This window comes from Aureobasidium pullulans (genome assembly GCF_000721785.1).
Source record: "Aureobasidium pullulans EXF-150 unplaced genomic scaffold scaffold_1, whole genome shotgun sequence".
NCBI classification, from domain to species: Eukaryota; Fungi; Ascomycota; class Dothideomycetes; order Dothideales; family Saccotheciaceae; genus Aureobasidium; species Aureobasidium pullulans.
This window is the reverse complement of record NW_021941021.1, coordinates 2,342,754-2,363,335: the sequence shown is the minus strand read 5'-3', so window position 1 is coordinate 2,363,335 and position 20,582 is coordinate 2,342,754. Positions and strand designations below refer to the sequence as shown.

Below are 20,582 nucleotides of genomic sequence, written 5' to 3'. Positions count from 1 at the left end.
GTCAAATATAGCACACTGCATTGCAGATGTTGTTTGAAGGACATGGACGTGATGAATAGCCTACGATATTTATTCTAAATGCTGCTGCTATGGCGCTGATTAATTGCGACAAATGTATCCTTCTTCATTACCGAGAACCATGGTATAAAAAGCAGGTGCAAATTCCTCCAACATTTCTAAGCCTTGACTCTCGGCTCCAACAAAAGCTGACCGGCAGGACCAGTCTTCTCAATGAAACCCTGTTCGCGAGTGTGGATTTTACGACCGCGCAGCCATGTCTCCTGGACCACACCCTTCAATGCCTTGCCTTGATAAGGACTGCACTTGTTGCGGAAAAGCATAGTGCTGGGCTGCACGATGAATTCGGCCTCCTCGTCGAAAACAGCAATATCGCCATCGAGGCCGACAGCGATGTCACCTTTTTGGTGTTCGAGACCGACTTGCTTGGCGGTGTTGAGACAGCACCAGCGGACCACGTCTTCGATGGTGAATTTGCGGGTAGAGGCTTCGGTCCAGAGGACGCTGATGCCCAAGCCTACACTGCTAATGCCGCCCCAGGCGGAGAAGAAATCGCCTTCGCCCTCTTTGGTGGTTGTTTCGATGGCGCCGGGGACGTTTGCTGGTAGGAGCTTGAGGTTTGGTGTGCATGGAGAGTGGTCGGAGACGACGGTCTTGATGACGCTGTCGTCGGGTCTGCACATCTCGCTCCATAGTCCATCCTGGTTGTTTTGGTTGCGGATGGGCGGGCAGCATTTGTGTCTTGTGTCGCCCTTCTTGATCGCTTCTGCTGCTAGCGAGAGGTAGTGGGGACATGTTTCTGCAGTGATGTTGACACCCTTCGCGCGAGCCTCGCGTAACATGGGAATGGCCTCCACAGCTGACAAGTGGACGATGTGTAGCGGCAATTGCGGTGCCAGATGTGCCAAGCTGAGGATTTCCAAAATAGCGTATGTTTCGAAGGTCGATGGACGTGAGTCGAGGAAAGTCTGATATACGTCTAGAGGACCGCTGGGGACCATTGGCGGCTCTGAGATTTGTACGTCGTCACCGACAGACTTTGTAACAGGGGGGATCATCTCGGCGTGGAACATGACTGTCGTAGGCTCATCGGCAAGCTCGCGGAAGACTTTCGAGATGTCTTCGGAGGAAACAGCTGGGAACTCGTCGACCTGAATGTTCGTTAGCTCGTGAATTCTTGTGCCCGAACTCGCTCTGCACGTACACCGCTGTCAATGAGGAACCCCTTGAAGCCTCTAACACCCATCTTCACCAAGGGCTTCAACTCTTCGACATTTCCAGGCACGATGCCACCGTAAAAGCCAACATCAACCCAGCACTTCCCTTGTGCAGCTGCAATCTTCTCTTCGAACCCTGCAACCGTAGTTGTAGGTGGGATGGCGTTGAGAGGCATATCGACGACCGTTGTGACACCACCAAACGCGGCTGCTCTGGTACCTGTCCAGAAGCCCTCCCATTCTGTTCTTCCTGGCTCGTTCAAATGCACATGTGCATCTACCAATCCAGGCATCAAGATGTGCGGCGAGTGGTCGACATAAGGCGTTCCTGCGGGGAAGTCTGAGGCGGGCAGGACTGACTCCCAGATGGACTGTATCTTGCCTGTCACGGTCGAGATAACGATGGTTGCGGCTGTCATGCGGCCCTTGACAACTGCTCGAGAAGATGCTAGGACGGTGATCTCGGATTGTCCTTGTCTTGGTGTCGGCGAACCAGCCTCGGAGCGGACGGCGGGAGAGAGAGCGTGAGGTGCCATGTCGTATGATGGTCGAGGGTTCGCTTCTGTTCGGTGATGCAACCTATACTATCAAACCGAATATCGAGGTAACAGTCTACGAAGATGACTTGAACGAGGTCGTTTGTCGAGTGGAGAAGCTGTTTGGCAAGGACAAGGGTAGTTGATGAAGATAGTAAGGTATAGTGTAGCAAGAGGGATGGAAGGGGGAAGGAAAGATGTCAGAATGCAAATAGATCTGGGGTAAGGCGCCTCTTTTTGTATGGGGTACATAAAGGTGTTTCAAGGATAGCCGTCGTACCCACCCGAGTAGCCATGACATGCCTCCGTTCAACGGCATGCTTGGTGCAGAGACTTCTGGAAAGCCAGCTTGTAAAAGGGGCCTTTGGCCAGGCAAGCAACGGAAACCCAACAAAAGCGGCCATTTGACTTGCCTTTCGCGGTCCAATTCATTCCATTGAACCGACAGGATTACTCGATGAAAACTCCAGGCCAAGGTTGCGGTGTAGGAGCGCCTCGCAGCGTTGGGCGGGCGTTGCAGGCCGCGCTGATAAGAAAAGTCGAGCCTCGGGTTAATGCCGGAGCCGACCGCCAATGGTTAATTGACTTTGCCATTCCGACCGAAGATAAGAAAGTACGGAGTGATAGGAAGGCGATAAGGTAGCATGGATGATATATATGATCGATACCGCACTGCCGTCTTTCATAGAGGTCCTCGTGATTGTGTCCAAAGGTCTCTAGGGACGAGCATAGAGGCAGCTGTTAAGTTGCGAACGGAGGTGACCGGAGAAGCTTTCAACAAATATTTGTTTAGCTTTGTCGCTGATCCCGAAATCGCCTAGGCTCTGGAAGTGTTACTCGATATTTATTCGATTGCTTTACTCGATGGAAGAAGCACACACATCGCGACGGTTGGATGCGAGCTCCAGAACTGTGACTGCGAGATTAGCATCTGTACTGCCAAGCTGCTGAGGAGTCGTCCATGTGCCAATGTATACACAGGATCATTCGAATGCAGCTCAAGCTGTCACGGCGCCAGCAGCAGCTGTAGTTCTAAGCCTCGTGGCAGATGCGCAACTACCATGTTGTGACCTCTTCAAAGTCTAGGTGGTGAGCGCGCCAAGGTAGACACAAAGGCACGTGTCTGAGTTTCATTCTTCAGATATGAATGATTATTTTCGACCTCTCGGCGTAGCTATATACTGGCAGGTATGCGCTTCTGGAGCAATAGAGAAGAGAACACAACACAAAACAACGATAGGGGTATTCGTTCAGAAGCAATAGCAAGACTCAACCAACCATTCCCACCTCGATAGGTAATCACCTTCTTCTCTTCTTGCCATCTCCGAGCATGGTCGTCAAAGTCTGCTGCTTTCGCTTGGTCGAACCTGCTAAAGCGGATGGCTTGGTATGCGTGGTCTTTGAGAGACCAGCCAAGTCTTTGCTGGAGTAGAGGCTGGCCTTGAGACCGTACGGATTCGAAGAGTCAATGTTGAGATAGGTGTAGACATCGGCCTTGTAATAAATTGCACCATCAGCAGCATTGCGAGGCGCGAGACCGAGCTCAACCATTTCTGCGAGCACCCTCCGGACATCATCGAGATCTGAGAAGTCTTTCGTGTATACGCAGATCAGGTGGCTTGACTGCTTCTGCTCGCCGGTGAAGGGGTTTGGCGGGTCTGCTGGTGCAACTTTGGCAGTGTCACCTAGTCTGCCATCAACAACTGCTTCGGCGACCAGTCTCCAGACCCTGTTGACGTCGTCTGGTTTGGGAAAGAGCATCCACTATTTGCAGTCAGTAGTTGTCAATGAGGATTTCAGTGGACTCTGCCTCGATCTACGAAGATATCGTGCCCTCTAAATGAATGCATGAAGGGCCATGGAAGGACAGGGGGAGGAGAGTGCATACCTTTCCACTGGTGACACCGCATGATACTGCAAGGTCAAGTATGTCTTCCTTGAGCTGCTCTCTCAAAGGGCCAAGCTTTCTGGTGATAGAAGATTGCGCGGACGTCGGATTGGCGTTTATTATACGCTCCTTCTCGCCGCTGAATTGGCTCAACAGGGCGCTGGCCCGATCTGTCATTTCTTCCGGAGATTCCTCTGATTCAGGCGCATGTCGAGATTTAGATTCCTCGTTTTTGACCACAGGACAGGTGATCCAAATCCACGGGCCAGTAGTAGTAGTCTTTGGTGGGAGGCGCTTGAGGAATTCATCTACAGTCTCATTCAATTGTCTGGCACCTTGGACGCCTTCCAGTCTGTTGTATAGGACGTCCGGCACGATTTTGCCGCTTACGACAGGCGATGCGACGGGGTGAGATGCTTGAGTCTCATTCCAAGTCTGAACGAGTTGTTTGGAAGTGCTTCGTTTGCTATGGGATTCGAGTTTCTTGCGAGTTTTGGCTGTGCCTGTGACCTTCAGCTATCATCATCTGCAGAACAATGCGCAATGCCTACCATGGAAATCAGAGTCATCGCTGATATAGCCTCCGAATGGTACAAGCTCAAGGTCTTCCATGATAGCAGACAGGCGTGTTCTGGTTTGTAATTGAGCAGAGAATCCGGATCGACCAGCAAAGAACACAGGCCCACGCAGCTGTGTCAGGCAGGTGCGGAAGAAATCATTCGATCGAAATCATTCACAGCGAATTCTGAGGAAAGAGCTATCATGAGGCACCATGAGCTTGAGACCACAGAGTCGTTTACCGAGAGCGTCTATCTCGCGCACTCTCTCTGCGGCCATGCTACTGTTGCTCAAAAGTATCCTGCCTTTTGACAGGCATGATACCAAGTATCCGGATAGGAAGATACCAAGATCACGGTGCAATCCCCTCAGTGCTTAGTGCATGTGTAGTCACGGCAGGGGTTTTGTTCGACATGGAGGCGCTGAACTGTCAACTGGTTGCACGATTATGCATTCAATTTATGCAATCCAATCTAACGCGCTCTGTCGCGCGTCACGTCCAACGCTCGAAAGCGCTCCTCCAGCGCGTCGTCAACAATCAATTGTTTCAAAGGTCGACATCATCTTGACCAAGAACACACAGTTATACCAAACACAAACATGCCTCACGCCGAATCACCGAACCCACCATCCTCGCCGCCTGTCGAAGACACGGTCATGTCGGAGGCCGCTCCCGGCGCTCTCGACGAACAAGCAGAATCCCAAAATGAGACAACTCAGTCATCACCAGCACCCGCAGTGGATGAAGTAGAGAAGGCATCGCTGGAAGACATGTTCGACGATGATGATATGGATGATGACGATGAGTTCTCGTCAAGTGCTCAGGTCAAGCCCCAACCATCTTCGCAGCCAGAACCGTAGGTCATGACCTCCTACCGACCCGACACGAACTGACACAGTCTAGCAAACCTGGAAACTCCAATGTCGGCAAAGATGCAGAGGTTCTACGCGCTTTCTACCAACGACTCTTCCCCTTCAAGTACCTGTTCCAATGGCTGAACCATTCTCCAACCACAACAACCGATTTCAGCAACCGCGAATTGGCTTTTGTCTTGCCGAACGATGCATACATTCGATACCAGTCATTCAATACCGCCGAAGATCTACGCAAGCAGTGTATTCAGCTCACACCCACCCGTTTCGAAATCGGACCCGTATACTCAGCAAATCCTCGCGACAGAAAAACACTGCGGAATGCGAGCGCATTCAGACCCCTCGCGAAAGAGCTTGTTTTCGATATCGATATGACCGATTACGATGAGATCAGAACATGTTGTTCTGGTGCAAGTATCTGTCAGAAGTGCTGGCAGTTCATAACCATGGCCATCAAGGTCATAGACAAGGCATTGAGAGACGACTTTGGTTTCAAACACATCATGTGGGTCTACTCTGGTAGACGTGGTGCTCACGCCTGGATCAGCGACAAGCGAGCAAGAGAGATGGACGACAACAAGCGCAGGTCAATCGCTGGCTATCTTGAGCTCCTCAAGGGAGGTGACAAGACAGGCAAGAAGGTCAACCTAAAGCGACCCTTGCATCCACACATCGAGTGAGTCGCGTCCAACTACCTCGCACCCGACGGTATGCTAACAAAGTACTCAGCCGCAGTCTCAAGATCCTGAATGGTTACTTCCAGACAGATGTGCTATTAGAGCAAGACCCATGGGCGTCACCCGACAAAGCTGCACACCTGTTACAACTCCTGCCAGACAAGAATTTGACAGCTGCATTGCAAAGGAAGTGGGACAGTACGCCACATCGTAGCAGCATCCAGAAATGGGCTGATATTGATGCCGTCGCTTCGGTCTCGGGATCTCTTTCAAGCCTCACACCTGAAACGCTCGTACACGCCAAACAGGACATCCGCCTGGAATACACCTACCCTCGTCTCGATGCCGAGGTTTCCAAGAAGCTCAACCATTTACTTAAAAGCCCGTTCGTTATTCACCCGGGCACGGGTAGGGTTTGTGTACCGATCGACATACGCCGTTTCGAGGAGTTCGAGCCGGAGAAGGTCCCGACCGTGCAACAACTCCTGTCGGAAATCGACTCGTGGCAAGGCAATGACGACAAAATCCAAGATTGGCAGAAAACGAGTCTGAAGCCCTACATCGAGCTATTTAGAGACCACGTGAACGCTATCATGAAGGATGAGCGAGCTGCTGAGAAGCGAGGGCGCGAGGAAAGTGGGGAAGGTGTTGATTTCTAGTAAAAATCACGAGGATTGACTTTGGTGCAAAGCTTCTTCTGAACAAAGCAAACACAATCACGATGCAATAATGAAGATGATTTCTCCTTTGGTGTGACAAATTGGCATAGGCGCAAAAGGCGATCTCCAGATCGGAGATGCCTCCATCACTAAGGCACCCGCGGCGTCGGATTGGCGACCGGGGCGTGGTTGTGTGTGGGTCCAGAAGCGGCTGCAAGGCCAGATTGCTGCGGCAAAGCGGCTCAACGCTTTGTATACAGTGGCGCGAAATGGTTTAACGGAGCGGCCTCCCTCACGACAGGGAAGTGCACATGTCGTGGTCTTTCAAAGATGCCAATCCTCTCACCAAATTTCAGAATGCCATGATGATGCGTTTCTTATCTCATTCCTGCTTTTAATCCGAAAACCACCTCTAGAGAGTACTTAGGTGCTAGCCGCCGTGTCCTGCTCCTTCTCTGTGCCAAATTGCAGCCCATCGCAGGTGCCGGGTGAAGAAATCCCACATCGGCGACGGCTTTCAGCTCCGGCCAGTTCGAAGTCAGAACACGTCTATCGTTGATCTGAAAAGCCCCATCGTTTCTGCAATTCTTTAAAAGGCTCCACTCCCCCGTCGCTGCCCGCTCCTTGGTTGTTCACGGGTCTTGGCCCCAGACTTGCTGTTGGCTCTCCTGTGCGTGTCCGAGAGCAATGAATGACGGCTCTCGAGGCAAGAACTCGAGCTCGAGAAGAAGCTCGGGTTCAGCTAGAGAAGAATCGCCAGCTAGGAACAAGACCAAGCGACACCAGATAGCTGTTGCTTGCAATGCTTGCCGTCGAAGAAAGACCAAGGTATGGATTGAAGGCTGCGGCTGCGACAGCATGGACCACAGAGGAAAGCTCTTCCTTTCCGGATCGATTGACTGACCCTGTCTTGTAGTGCAACGGCAATCGACCTGTCTGCTCGGTATGCGTGGTCAAGAACTCGGAATGTACCTGGTCGGCGGATCCAGATGCTACGCCAATGATCGCGATAAAGCGAAAGTATCAGAACCTCGAAACCGAGTCCCGCGATCTCCATGACCTGGCTCAGATGTTGATGGATCGTCCACGCCAAGAAGCAATCTTCATCCTCGACCACATGCGTAGAACTCGAGATCCTTCGTCGACGCTCTCTTTCATCAAGGATGGTGATTTACTTACCTGGGGTTTGAACTCTCATGAGCCTCCTGCCCAAGCCGTTCCTTCCGACCACGATCCCGTACACGACATCACCAACAGGGTCAATCTTATGACCGGCCGAGATGAGCTGAGGGACGGAAGTCTTGAAAGCAATGAGAGCACCGGGAGCACCGCTGAACCGTCGACCTCGCCAAAAAGGCGCCTGGCCATCTCCGATCTGGTCAACAACACTTGACGAACAACGAGACGGCTCCCAAACATCACTGTCGCCCCGTCGATCTTGACCATCGCAGTGCCTTACAGGAACCTGGTCAGCGTTTTTGCCTATGTGCCATCTCACTTTCGACGAGGCATCATTGAGACGCATCATCTATTCGACGTAGTCAGCATACACTATCGACTCGACCTGTCGCCGCCGAGTTCTTGCATCATGGCAGTATCCGCGACTCGCACAGTCGACGCTACCAGAGCTTCGATACCCGTCTGTCCTGGAAGCAACCAACGCACATATCGACACCGGTCGGGAATGAGCAGAGCAGTTTGCTTCCGCTCAACCTTCCTTTCTCCCGTAGGAGGTGTTACGGATTTGAAAAATTTGAATGCGACATAGTTGTGGAAGGTCTTGATGGTGCAAGCTAAGAGTCGGTAGTATGGACGCCCAACACGAAGTTTGCAGGCTTGACCGGCAGCCATCATGGACTAGACATGCCTCCATGGTGGATGATGCATCCGGCACGTCTCTCTAGCAGTGGCGGCGCCTCGATCAGGTACCGGCACCTGCCACGTTATCGCTTGGTGACCGTACGGCTCGCGCGGATGGTATGCTGTCTGGCATGGATGGACATAGGATATAAGACACATGTCAGCACCTATTGAGATTACTTAGACGTCAGCAGGTAAACTCGAATCTCAAGGGACTTGCTCCTGTCGGTCGATCTCCGGCGTCGTCTGTTAGCCCCCCTTTCTCCGTGCAACATACCCGCGTAAGACTCCTTCCGAGACCGTCGTCTCTACCGACGACAGTACCTGCATCCGAGAGTACCTTGCTGCTCTCTGTGAGTCACTCACAGTGCGATGCTTTCGTCAGACCGAGCGCTTGTCAGAAACGATTCCGCCTTGTCATATTCCCCTGCATGATCTACCGCAGCCCGCGCGTATGTGTCCTGTCCTCTTGCTGCTCCAGATCCTTGACGTCCTGCCGACCGAGTGCTAGCGTTGTTGTCCGCAGACAGCGGTGTCCAGCACAACGAAAATCATCAAGTGATGACAAGAGACTGAGCAAACAAGAGGTCGTCTCAAAGATATGCCCTAAAGGCTTTTTTGCTACGCTAACCCCAGATCGAGTGGCCACTCTTTCTCGATGTGGACGCGGAGCCTCAGGAGTCGCGACTCATGACAAGTCGACACGCGAAAGGTGATGTGCTCCTGGTCACTTGCGCTCTCGCAGTCATCTGATACAGAATTGGATAAGAGCATGCCTCACAGCACACAACACCGACTGTGCCACACGTAGAGTAACCCGAGCCCTCCCCGAACAGACGTGCGGTCAGCAATTGGGCCTCCTTGTATGATTGAGGCTCTGCTTCCCTTGGCAGCGTTGGAAAAGACAGAAATGACGAGATGACATTTTTGGACGGGGAAAACTCCGTAGAACATGACGCGCCTTTTGTCACACCAGCATTTGCTTGCAGGACGTCTTTCTCGAGTTGTTTCTTCTCTCATCTTATGTCTATACATTATACAAAGCGATTGGATGATGTTTTGACTCGGTCTACATGTTGCACAGCTTTGGTCTGTAGAGAAACAGTGAACCTCTTCACAACAAGCTTTGAGAATTTAGCCGGAGTAGACTCCACGGCATACGTATTCGGCTTACCAAAGCTATGGAAACGGAATGCTTTGGGATCTGAAGACCAGAAGGGGTTTTCTAACCGCTGTGGATGATATTTCAAGATGACGGTACTTCATACTCCAACAAGGCTTTCTTTCGCATTCACACATGAATATCATGACACAACTCGCACATCGACATAACTGCTACTTACCACCAATCGTGAACACAAGCCCTGCATCTGCAATCTGATACAAATCCCACTACTTCTGTATTGTAAAACACTCAACAGTCAACAGAAAAATCACACACCTATTTACAGCACTCGCTTACATGCTTCTTTCACTTCGCCTGCACGTTTACAAGCTATAGCGGATCCATCAACACACAAGAGACTCAGAGGTCCGCAACACAACAGCCTACCTGCACAAGACATCCTACACTGCCACCCGCATCTGGATGTCAAAAACACGTTTGCCCTTACTACAGTCACTGGCTAGGATTTGTTCCACTATATACGGGGCAACGGCATCCGAGGATCGTGGCGTATCGTACCCTATCTAGTGTAGGCGCTTTCCCACACCCTTTTGATCCTTGAAATGGTGAGTCTGGGCAGTTAGCTATATTATGTGCATGCATCTTGAGTTATAGCATCCTTAATTTCATCGCTTGCATTGTTTATGTTCTGGTTGATATCTCGTCACTTGTTATAGCCCAGCCACATCATTTTCCGCCAAGTGTCAGATGACGGATCCTTGTGACAAAGGTATTATTGTAGAGCTGGTTATGGAATACGAAGGTGTTGAGGTAGAGTGTGATCTATATCACATCTTTCGATATTACTTATCCTGTTTGCGAGAACGAAGGACTGTAACTTCTAGATAGGGAGTAGTGGATTAAATGACCGATATCACGGCAGTGCTATTGCATATATTGTTTGCCGACATGTGTAGAGCAGGGATGCGCTGGAAGAGGAAAAAAGCTCCCGCAGGATTTTCGGGGAGGGATTGCGATGCATATGTACGGGTGCACATGTATCTTGATTGATATTAGAAAGGTGCCAATTCGCAGTATGTTGACCGCTACTTCTCGTTTACGGTATCGATCTTTCCAAGGTCAGGTCTATTCAAGGGGAGAATTATTATCAAATGGTTGTAAAGTCGAGGTTTGGTTTGTGTATTACAATCTTCTTGAAGATGTGAAAGGTGATGGGCTAGTAGCTAAAATAGTTCAGGTGCATTATATAGAGAAGTCGTCAAGGCTCTTGTTTGCCAGTTGGCAAAAAGTCCTCGTTATTCCCCCTTCCATGATCCGAAAAAGTGAGGACCTCCCCCCTGTTCAAATGTCGCTAACTTCGTTTCGACGCTTTTGCCTTGTTGGCCCTTTCCCATAGGGATATCATGTCTTTCCATTCTCGCGTTACTTGGTTCTTTTCCGCTTCTGCTGGAGTTATCTCGATTTTCTCCTCCCGTTTGAGTGTCGTTTGTTTTGGCGCTTTGTCAGTCTTCTCCAGGCCTGGGAGCGATAATAGCACCATGCTCCCTGATACCAGGAAAGACCTCAAGCACGCGTTTCGAAAAAGTCCAATTATTCGCATCGCACACGTGATCTTCGAATTCTTTTGTGAAGCGCAGGCATCCGGCTACGGGATCGTGACACACTGCTCTGTCCAGCCCGTGGTTCCAATTTATTATTGGTGCTGCGGTGACTTGGTTTTCGGGTGTTAGCCAGTCTTCGTTGAAGGCTGTCATTAGCACGCCGCGGATTGCTGGACTTTTTGGCTGTGATCAGTGAATGATGGCTGAGTTGAGATAGTGGTGTGGGACGTACTGTGGTGCTAGATCTAGAGCTGGACTGTGTGGTATGAATCTCTGGCTGGGTAAGGGTCGCATGAGTGCAGGTATTCTGCGGTAGTGTTCGGAAGTAGGAAACAATATCCACTACATGCTGTCAGCATTTGGCCACGATACCTGGATTTAGGAGCACGTACTCTCAACAGAGGTGCCAACAAGACCATACTTGCCAGTTTGGCAAAGACGTCCGGATTGGCGAGACTCTTCATCATCTCACAGACAAATGTGCTGACCGAGTGTCCATCTTCCGGTATACGGTCGCGGAAGTACAGGTCCAAATTGATAAGATCCGATGTGCCCAAGACATCACGAGCGTTCATGCCATCTGCGATCATTTGTAACGTTGCATCTCTGAAACTCAGATATGCTCTGCCGAGTGCCTCAGATTCAAAGGTGTGGAGTGGTAGCATACTATATTCGGCAGTGGCGTCGAGGTTCTTGAGTTGCTGCTGTTGGATGTTTTCAGGATAACCGTTTGCCTTGATGGCACTGGAGAATGGCAGGTTGCCAAAGTCAGACCTCAAGCCGACATTGGAGCGCCGCTCGTAAGGATGTGTGCTTGCAGAGTTATGCCGTGACCTTGTTAACGTAGTGTCACTCATGCGGACATCGGGCGGACTACGTCTGCTCTCGACTGATGAGTGTGGCTAGGAATCGGTCAGTCAAGCTATCTCTTGGGCGAAAACACATGGATTGGCGTACAGTGGAACCAGATCCTCCAGTCTGCGCTGGCGATATATTTGACCAACTCACTGATCCTCGAGATTCATCCTCACGTTTAAGAACGAAATTGTCAGATCCACTTCCACCACTTCCACCATCATAGTCGGCAAAGTCGAAGGCACTCGTCTTCTCGTCCAGATTAAAGAGATCACGAGCAAATGCCGAGAATTCGGTATTGTTCTGCGCCAATTGTCTGATCTGAGAAAATGCTGCTGCTGATGTCGAGTCGCCGGCTTCCAATTTCTTCAGCACGCGAAACACTTTCGACAAAGCCTTTTCGCTATTTCGAAGTTCGCGATTGCGTTCTTGTGCGTCCTTTCTTCCGTCGAACACACAGTCATTGCCTTCTGCCACGCAGCGAGAGCATGGCGCTGTGCCCGTGCACTAAACACATGGACAAGTCAGTGACCTGATGCCGAATGCCGCAGATACCCATGGCACGACGCGGCTCGATCGTGATGGGAAAGGAGATATTTACCTTTGACCTACGCTTCCGACAAGGCTGACATGCAACGTTGACCTGTTTTCGTGGCTTTCTTGGACGGTATTGTGGCGGTAGGTCGATGGGTTTGCTTATAGGTTGTGATATGATAGGCACAACAGGTCGATTCGAAGGCTGGATGTTGGCCTGTAGCTGCGATGCATGCCCAGCAGAAGCGCTACCCCCACTGCCTGCAGTAGAGTGATCCGCGTGTCGTATCATCTCTCCTTGTTTCGGTGATCGGTTTGATTGTGCGATTGTCAGAAGGTCGTTCTGGGCAACACGCCTGGAGAGAAACTCCGGAGAAAAGATGGTTCGTTGATTTTGACCTGGACCTAGAATTCCCGTCAGAGTCCCGGCGCGTGTTTGATCGGCGATCAGATTCAAAAGGCCCAGGGTCTAGAAGGAATGTTTAAGCCTCCATCTTGGCCGTTCAATGAGCTAGGCTAACCTTGCTCGGCACCGAACACCCTTCTCCGCCGCCTTTTTCTCCCATCACCAGTCTACTCGTACCCGCACGTCATTAGCCATCTATTCTGCACAGTCCAGCCCTCACTTAATCTAACTCGCTCTCGCAACAACCAGTCAATGGTTGAAGACACGATGAACCGGTAGTGTGTGCATGGAAATGGCTAGTGCAGGAGATGGGAGGGTTCGATACCGGTAGCCGAAGGCCTATTTGAAAACAGGGCAAGGGGCTTTCGCATTAGGGCTGAGACACATCGGTTGCCGATCTGTCACCATGACAAGCATCTGACACGCCTGTGACACGGAGGCTTAATGACCCCCAAGAAGTTCTGTTGATGATGGATGAGGTATGACTCGAGATGATGATGTGGACAGAAAATAGCATCCACCTCATCAGGACCGCGTGTCGCAGAAAACGGCAGACGGTCTGGTAAATTGGAGCGACAGCAGCTAGTGAGAGCGTGGAATAGTAGACCATGCTACTGAAATCAAATCATTGTGTCTTTCGATGAGCATACAGTACATCAGCGTAGGAACGTACTGAGAATCGATGAGGAAGAATGGAGATTTCATGTTCGATGCTACCTTCTATGTATCCCTAACTCCTCCGTATGCAGATGCTAGCAATGCAATGAGAGTCAACTCTCTAGAGTGTCTCCCATCCTCCAGTGTTCATGTCGCCCTCGAGTCTTCTGGAGATAACACTAGGAATGCCGTGGTTCAACCATGCCTCCCTGAGTAGCTTATCATATCTCTTCTGGTTGAGGAATAGCTGGTGGTGGCGACGCAGGGTAGGGTCGACCTCACCGTGACGGTCGAGGTAAGGCGCATGGTACCAGCTACCATGGCTGTGGTGCAGGAACAGAACCATGCACTTACGGATGTTGATGAAAATACCGATGTTACCGCTACACCTTTATACTTGTTAGCAGAGTACACTGTGTGATGGAATATAGACTCACTTCTCGCGATGCTGGAAGCAACCGCCCTTGTTGCGGTCTGTCATGCAGCAACTAGCTTGACTGCAGAAGATCTCGCCACAGAACAGACAGATTGCAGGATCTGAAACCTCTTTGCCAGTTGTGGGACAGCGTCGCTTGATAGCTTCTTCCGTTAGAGTGTCGTAATGTTTGGGCAGCCCAACAAGCTCAAAAATAGCTGGATGACTGAGGTATTGCGCATCGATGCGCATTCTTTCCTTCGTGGCGGTACTAACAACTACACTATTCACCCAGTGCGCTGCGATCTTCTGGAACTTTTCGTCATGTCCAAGTTGTGCCACAACTTCTTGAGGTGTCGGTAGACGGAGGGTTCTGGCCAAACGTTGCAGCTCTGGCAACTCCGGTTCCACGTTAGCATTAGCAAAGTCGACTCCAAAGTGAATATGAGTCAACAGTAGAGCCTTTCTGAGGAACGCCAAAGCGTATGTGTCAATCACTTTGCTCAGGGCCGGTGCATTCCATTCTAGGTCTGAGAAGTTTGCTTGAGCAAGGCTAGATCCAGAAGTGTGAGGGCTGAACTCCATATCTTCATGGTTCTTGAACCATTCCTGAAATTTCTTGATTCCCGAAAGATCCCAGCTGCTTGGTTGGTGGTTCTCTGAGGCTTCTCTTAGAGAGGAACGACACAAAAACGAAAATATGACCTTAACCAGCTCTGCAGAATAACACAGTCGGAGAATGTGGTGCATACTTTGGCCCATGGGCACCTCATTGATTGCACAGCTCGTGAAGAAGTTAAACACATCGTGACCAAACAACGAAGCATCGGCTAGTGCTGGGTTTTCACCGGACTTGTCGCCAAGGACCTTTTTCAACTGACCAGCCCACGAGTTATGCACTCGGGCTTCTCTGAGATACTCGGGTATGCCACTCTTGACAGCAGCTGTTGCAGTTGCGGTGCGAACGGTTTCGGACAGAATGCGCAAGGTCTTCATACTCTGCTCGGAAATTGAGTCGAGGAAGGTTCCAGATTCGCTGTCGATGGGATTCGCAACGCCTCTATAGGAGATTTCAACACTTGAGATAGTGAAAGCCAAGGTATTACAGAGTGTCTCGGCCAAGCGAATAGTCGAAGATTGTGTGCCAGGCTCCAGTCCAATGGTGTTGGGCTTCAGGGCACCGATGGGACTCAAGCTCTCCTCAATGCGGATGTATGCTCTGCTGAGCTCCGAGGATGGCGCAGCAGGTCGGTTACGGTTGTCGAATCTGCTAGCAAGGTTGGTCAAGGTCTCCAACCGAGGTGTTAGATTGACCAGTGCTTCCAGGCCGGGTAGACCAGTGGCGTTGTTGTTGAACTCGGCTGCCGCTCTGCGGACTATGTCCGGAAGAATTGACCTTGACTCTTCCTCGGAACTCGGTGCATCTGACTCAGGGTCTGATGAGCGAGCATCTGCAGATTGCGTAGAAGAGGATGCCTGTGGGTATGAAGATGCCAAAGTTTGGACCAAGGCCTTCTGCATATAATCCATATGTGCGTCGCGCACGGAGAGGCTTGACGGCAGTCTACCGACCCCATCAGCAACGCTAAGTGCCTCTTGGTCGAGGATCCATTGATCGAAGGTGGTTTGCTGCTGATCGAGAATAGACGACGGGCGGTAATGCTTATCCTTCCAGATGATGGGAAGGAACGTGTTTCCTAGAGCTTTGCAGAGAGGGCAAATAAACTCCACTGTATCAGGTCTTTCAGGGTGGTTGCGTGAGATGTGCTGTGTATGTCTTCTCTTGGTGGCTACGAGATAAGCCTCAAAGCAACTGAAGTGCATGATGTGGCCGCAGCTGTTGAGCACTGGTCCTTGGAATGCACTGTTGTGAGGGAAGCCTTTCCCAAGACCTCTTCTTTCTTGGCTACTCTTTGAACCATCTGTATTCACCTTTTCGACCATCTCTGTTGCAAGTTTAGCAATGCCAAAAGGTCGGATCGCGTCTGCAGATTGGTCGAGATTCTCGGGTGTATCCAGAACCTCTTTGACGTAGTCCTTGTCGTCGAGAGGGGTCTGCCTGAGGATTTTGCTCGGTGCGATGAAGGCAAAAGTACCATAGACTCTGCTATCGTCGGTGTCTTCTTGACAAAGAATACACGGTTCTTTGGGAAAGGGGCACACTTTGGTCTCAACGGCCCTCTCCGTTAAATCATCGTCTTGGTCCATGTCACTGTAGTCTTCTTCGTTCCAGTCCAAGCCTTGATTTTCCATGAAGGATGTTTGTTGGGCTTTGAACTGTGCCATCACTCGGGCCTGGCGCTCAAGCGCAGCTTTCTTCTTAGCCTCCTTGTCCTCAGACGGCTCAGGAGCAGCCTCAGCAGCAGCTTGTCCATCAGCAGGCAACAACCTCAACTTGGCGTTGGCAAACTCCTCTGGCCACTTCTCAGACATTCGATCAAGTATACGCTTGGCCTTGGGGGCACAAGATGCGAATGCCTTGATCTTCGACAAACGGAAGAGAGCGTCCATGATGGTCTTGTCTGGGCTTTCCTCAGTCTGCGAAACTGAGATAGCTAATCTGACAAAGCTGTCTTCTGCAATCATCGGCTTTGGGCCCTTTGGAGTAGCGTCCTCCATCACAGCTAAGAGGGTGAGGTGGAGAATAACATGAAGCATTGTCTCAATGCGGGTGATTTGTGCGTTATCAACTGCCTCGTCATGGCGCAAACAGAACTCCAGGCCCCAGTATACGATCCCGCTGAAGAAAGTGGTCTGAGTGAATGCACCCAGGTGCTTGAAAAGTCCAGAATCGATCGGATGAAGTTGAGGCTCGAAGACAATATCCGCTGCTGTCTGATTCGTCTTCTTGGCCATATACTCCTTATAGACAGTCTCAGCTTCCTCGCGCTGATTGCGATTGTAGTAAGCATAATATGGGTCAATGGTCTCGATGAAGCGAGGATGCAACTCAAACGTGCCGGAGTCGTTCAAGCCTTCGGGAGCACGGAAGTTCGTCATATTCTCAAGGATTGTGTCGAACTCCTCTGAGTCTGCCACTCTATCGGTCAAACGATTAGAAATGTCCGAGAATGACAACGGCTTGAAACAGAGAACATGAGCGATATCGCGCTGCAAGACCTTGACGTGCTGGCTTGGTTTGTCCTGGCCAGGCAGGAGATTCTGTCTCTCACTAAGCAGGATAATGAGCAGATGGAAGAACTCCTCTGTAACGTCAAGTCTCTGGTGCTCATCATATTCAGGACAAAGATCGAACGCGCCATTAACGAATCCGGACAAATTGAACCTGTCGACAATTTGAGCCAAGAACCTCTCGCCCATGGACTCATCCGCGCCTCCGCACAGCACAAGGCCAGCCTGGAGCATGAAGATATCTCGCTGATAGGAAACATCCCGCTGGGTAGTTCCGCGGTACTGATGCATCTGGTGACGAAGGGTCACACCATTGCGTACCCACATGCCGGCACGCATCTGAGCCAGCCAGGCACAGACTCGTAGAGGGTGTTCAAAGAGCATGGACATTATCTCAGCTGAATCATATGTTCCAACTTGTGGGGCCGTTTTCCAGCTTGTCTGCCAAGGATCTTTGAAGTCTGCTGGATCAAATTGCAGCACTCTGAGCATGTCCTCTCGTGGGACATGTACGCCAGCCTCAAGCAACCATGACAAGAGATAATGAAGGGGGTGGTGGAAACTCATGGATCCAGTCGCTACGTCGAATTGAGGCACACTGTAGCATCCATCCCGGCACGTCGCCTCGCGTCCAATTGCCTCGACGTACTTAGGTCTCTTTTTGTTTAGAAGATTCACGAAAGTTTGGGCTTCCTTGGTCTCGGCGTTCAGGAATCTGTTGCGCTCAAGACCGAAAGCATTGATGAATGTTGCTTGTGCAGCATGTCTGATCGCGTTCTGCACAGGAGTCATGTCACCATCGTCGTTCCATCTGAAGGCTTCTGCGACTTGACGACACAGCCTGTTGATCTCCTTGATGATCAAAGTCGCGCTGATCCACGCGTCGGCTTCGTACTCGACGTGTTCGCCAACAGCACGAACATTGGGACAGATACCTTGATGAAGCTTGACCAAGTCCAAGAACTGCATCAGGTAACGAGGCTCGTTTCGCACTTTTTCTTGCACAAAAGCGGACTGAAACATGTAACGTGTGTCGAGGAAGAAGTGGAACATTCTTCTGTTGGTGACGGCGCCCGCATCAAAAGCAAGTGTCGCGCTTGGGTTGACGTCTTTAGGGAACCCTACCTGACGGGTGGTGAGGAAAGTGTACAGGATAGCAAGAAGATTCGTCAGAAAGTTGCCTCTCTCGACGACTTCTGCAGTAATAGATGGAGTTGTGAGCATCTGAACCGAAAGATTGATGATAGAGTGATCCGGTTCGCGATCGGCAATCAGGTAAAGCTGAGCCAGCATTGTGTAGAGACCAGCAAATCTCAGCCCTAGGATACGCTTGAATTGAGGTACAGTGACAACAGTGCTGATGTAGAGATGGCGCAGATCAACACGAAGTGTTTTCCACATTCTCAGATCGTACAATATGAGATAGTCGAGACGCACTCTTTGCCATAGATCCTCCGCTGGGCTAGACGCTGATTGTGATCTATACTCCTCTGGAGTTTCGAGCCAGTAACGAGCAGGTCGAGGAGGACGATTCGACTTGACTCTCACCTTCGGTGTTTTGGGAAGATTCGAAAAGGGTGCTGAGGGTTGAGAAGGAGGATCTGGTCTTGACGAAGGATGTTGTTCTCCGTCATCAGATTCATTCAGGGTCGCTGATCTTGTCCGGCGGCGAGTCGTTGGAGGCGGTGGAGGTGGTGCAGGATATCCGGCAAGAGTTGCTTCAAAGTTCTCAGCAGGGCCTTCCGTGTCGACATCCACAAGATCAAGGTCCATATCGTTGTCGGCAAGAGCCATAGCGAGGGGATCGGCATTGTCGAGATCCAGGTCCATGGCTTCCTCTGCATCAATCTCATCCTGTCCTGCCATCATGAAATCTTCAATGGTCATATCGTTTTCGTCGCCATCCTCGTCATCCTCGTCGTCTTCGTCGTCGTCGTCATTTTCAACATTGATTCTCACAACGTTGATACCAGCAAGAGGACGGAACCATCGAGCCTCCTGTCTTCGCTGTCTCACGTTCTCTTCGTGCTCATGATCGTCAATACCACCCTCTCCTATCGCAGCATTGGTGGCCTCGCTGCCCATGCGCCAGGGCCTGAGCAGTTCCTCGCAGATGGTGTTGCGAAGCACGTGAGGGTCAGAAGCAATGGAACACCCCGAGATATCCGAGATCCAGTCGACTATCGAGCTGCACATCTGCTCGCGGAAGGTGTCTCTGGCGGAGCGAACGGTGACGGTGACTTTGAGTTGTTCTATGATGGCAGCCATCCGTAAGAGTTCGGCGAGATCGGTGGAGTAGTGTATGATGCTTCGGCCGACGTCGTTGACCTCCATGGCCTTTTCCAGACCAAAGTTCTTTGTCTTTCTGCAAGCCTTGGCCACCTGGTTCTGTACATCGGTGACGGTGTGCTTTTCATCATTCCATAGAACCAAGGCATACTCTTCATCAGACTCGTCGACCTCGGCACCGCCGTAGAGATGTGAGGTAAGGCGCGAAAGAAGCTCGTCCCTTCGAACGGTATCCTCTGTTTTCGGGAGGCGTAGTTGCTCAGGCGAGCAGGAGAAAACATCACACATGTAGTCGAAGGCCTTTGCGACAGTCATGCGTACGACGTCGAGCAGCTCGTCAGGCAAGGTCGGTGTCTGACTCGTCTTTCCAGCAGCCTTCAATCCTGGTGTATCGTCGGTGCTATGAATGGTGCAATGCACGGGACGAACCCAGGCTTCGTCGTCGGCGCAGTCACAGCAGCCACTGTTGCCCGGAGAGACGCTGATGTAAACCATATGACCTTCGTGGTCGGACTCGGCAAAGCATCTTGCGCAGAGAACGCAGGTATCATCGGCGGCGCACGTCTTGCAGTGGTATGTAGATTCGCCAACCTTGAAGATGTGACCGCATGGGTGACCTTTTGCGGCAGCAGTGTATTCGGCACCATCGACAGCGCCCTGTGCATCGCGTAACACCCATTGGCCACCCTCGGGTACTCCGTTCGGAAACAAAAGGTGCAGCCTTGATTCATCATCTCCAACGAGAGAGCGGAAGAGGCGAGAGCGGAGGACTGAATCTGCCTCTTCTGTGTAGCGGTTGTTGAACTCTCTGGGCAAATCCCTGAGAAATATACCCAAGCTCTTTTCCTGATCTGAGATCTTCATGTTGGTCCACGGTCGTAAATAGGATTATGCGCCTGAATAGAACATGCCGCGGTGGATAGCGCGGGGTGGACGTGAATGCGTGCTGCTACTGATTGTTTCGGGGTCTTTTAACTAGTTGTGGTAGATGTTTCGAGGGACGTCCGTATGTAGGTTGGTATTCGACGTGAGTTTGCAGTTGTAGGGAAATGGCGATTGCCTTTGATCTTCTTGCCATTTCCAAAAGACCGAGCAGCTTCACTCGGCAGTGACGTTGCAGGCTTTGCGGAGAACTGCATCTCTTTTTGCAACCACCACTTTCACAATTTGTTTATCTAGTAGCACTTGTTTCCTTGGAGAAGCATTAATACCTACCTTCTCACTGGTTGCAGTTTTGCTTTGCAAAGGATTGTGCCTTTTGAAAGGCCCCTTGCAATAGAC

General features: G+C 50.9%; 7 protein-coding genes across 7 annotated transcripts; 3 read left to right on the top strand and 4 right to left on the bottom strand.

Annotated features, from left to right (window-relative positions):
- Positions 1-2: 2 nt before the first annotated feature.
- On the bottom strand, positions 3-2,253 carry M438DRAFT_287896 (allantoinase, mitochondrial precursor). Its single transcript, XM_029901638.1, has 2 exons — positions 1,223-2,253; positions 3-1,169 (listed from the first exon to the last, which is right to left on the bottom strand). Exons 1-2 carry the CDS (start codon positions 1,769-1,771, stop codon positions 177-179), a joined length of 1,542 nt encoding a protein of 513 aa, XP_029766192.1. The 5' UTR covers positions 1,772-2,253; the 3' UTR covers positions 3-176.
- A 639-nt stretch (positions 2,254-2,892) lies between these two features.
- On the bottom strand, positions 2,893-4,583 carry M438DRAFT_393813 (DUF1917-domain-containing protein). The gene is made up of 3 exons (XM_029909126.1): positions 4,211-4,583; positions 3,660-4,162; positions 2,893-3,535 (listed from the first exon to the last, which is right to left on the bottom strand). Exons 1-3 carry the CDS (start codon positions 4,269-4,271, stop codon positions 3,071-3,073), a joined length of 1,029 nt encoding a protein of 342 aa, XP_029766191.1. The 5' UTR covers positions 4,272-4,583; the 3' UTR covers positions 2,893-3,070.
- Positions 4,584-4,817: 234 nt separating this feature from the next.
- Positions 4,818-6,426, top strand: M438DRAFT_264201 (prim-pol domain-containing protein; the record flags this gene model as incomplete). Its single annotated transcript, XM_029899930.1, has 3 exons — positions 4,818-5,074; positions 5,122-5,766; positions 5,820-6,426. 3 exons carry the CDS (start codon positions 4,818-4,820, stop codon positions 6,424-6,426), a joined length of 1,509 nt encoding a protein of 502 aa, XP_029766190.1.
- Positions 6,427-7,194: 768 nt separating this feature from the next.
- M438DRAFT_247027 (uncharacterized protein) lies at positions 7,195-7,603 on the top strand (the record flags this gene model as incomplete). The annotated part of the gene is made up of 2 exons (XM_029899598.1): positions 7,195-7,254; positions 7,343-7,603. Coding segments are annotated over 2 exons (321 nt in total), but the record flags the coding sequence as incomplete, so codon positions are not given.
- Positions 7,604-8,557: 954 nt separating this feature from the next.
- M438DRAFT_341709 (uncharacterized protein) lies at positions 8,558-9,107 on the top strand. Its single transcript, XM_029904567.1, has one exon. It carries the CDS (start codon positions 8,718-8,720, stop codon positions 9,000-9,002), a length of 285 nt encoding a protein of 94 aa, XP_029766188.1. The 5' UTR covers positions 8,558-8,717; the 3' UTR covers positions 9,003-9,107.
- Positions 9,108-10,574: 1,467 nt separating this feature from the next.
- Positions 10,575-12,833, bottom strand: M438DRAFT_309924 (uncharacterized protein). The gene is made up of 5 exons (XM_029902400.1): positions 12,470-12,833; positions 11,971-12,375; positions 11,406-11,915; positions 11,246-11,355; positions 10,575-11,188 (listed from the first exon to the last, which is right to left on the bottom strand). The coding sequence occupies exons 1-5, from the start codon at positions 12,692-12,694 to the stop codon at positions 10,915-10,917; spliced, it is 1,524 nt and encodes a 507-aa protein (XP_029766187.1). The 5' UTR covers positions 12,695-12,833; the 3' UTR covers positions 10,575-10,914.
- A 659-nt stretch (positions 12,834-13,492) lies between these two features.
- M438DRAFT_309923 (uncharacterized protein) lies at positions 13,493-20,539 on the bottom strand. Its single transcript, XM_029902399.1, has 2 exons — positions 13,903-20,539; positions 13,493-13,854 (listed from the first exon to the last, which is right to left on the bottom strand). The coding sequence occupies exons 1-2, from the start codon at positions 20,163-20,165 to the stop codon at positions 13,587-13,589; spliced, it is 6,531 nt and encodes a 2,176-aa protein (XP_029766186.1). The 5' UTR covers positions 20,166-20,539; the 3' UTR covers positions 13,493-13,586.
- Positions 20,540-20,582: the final 43 nt, after the last annotated feature.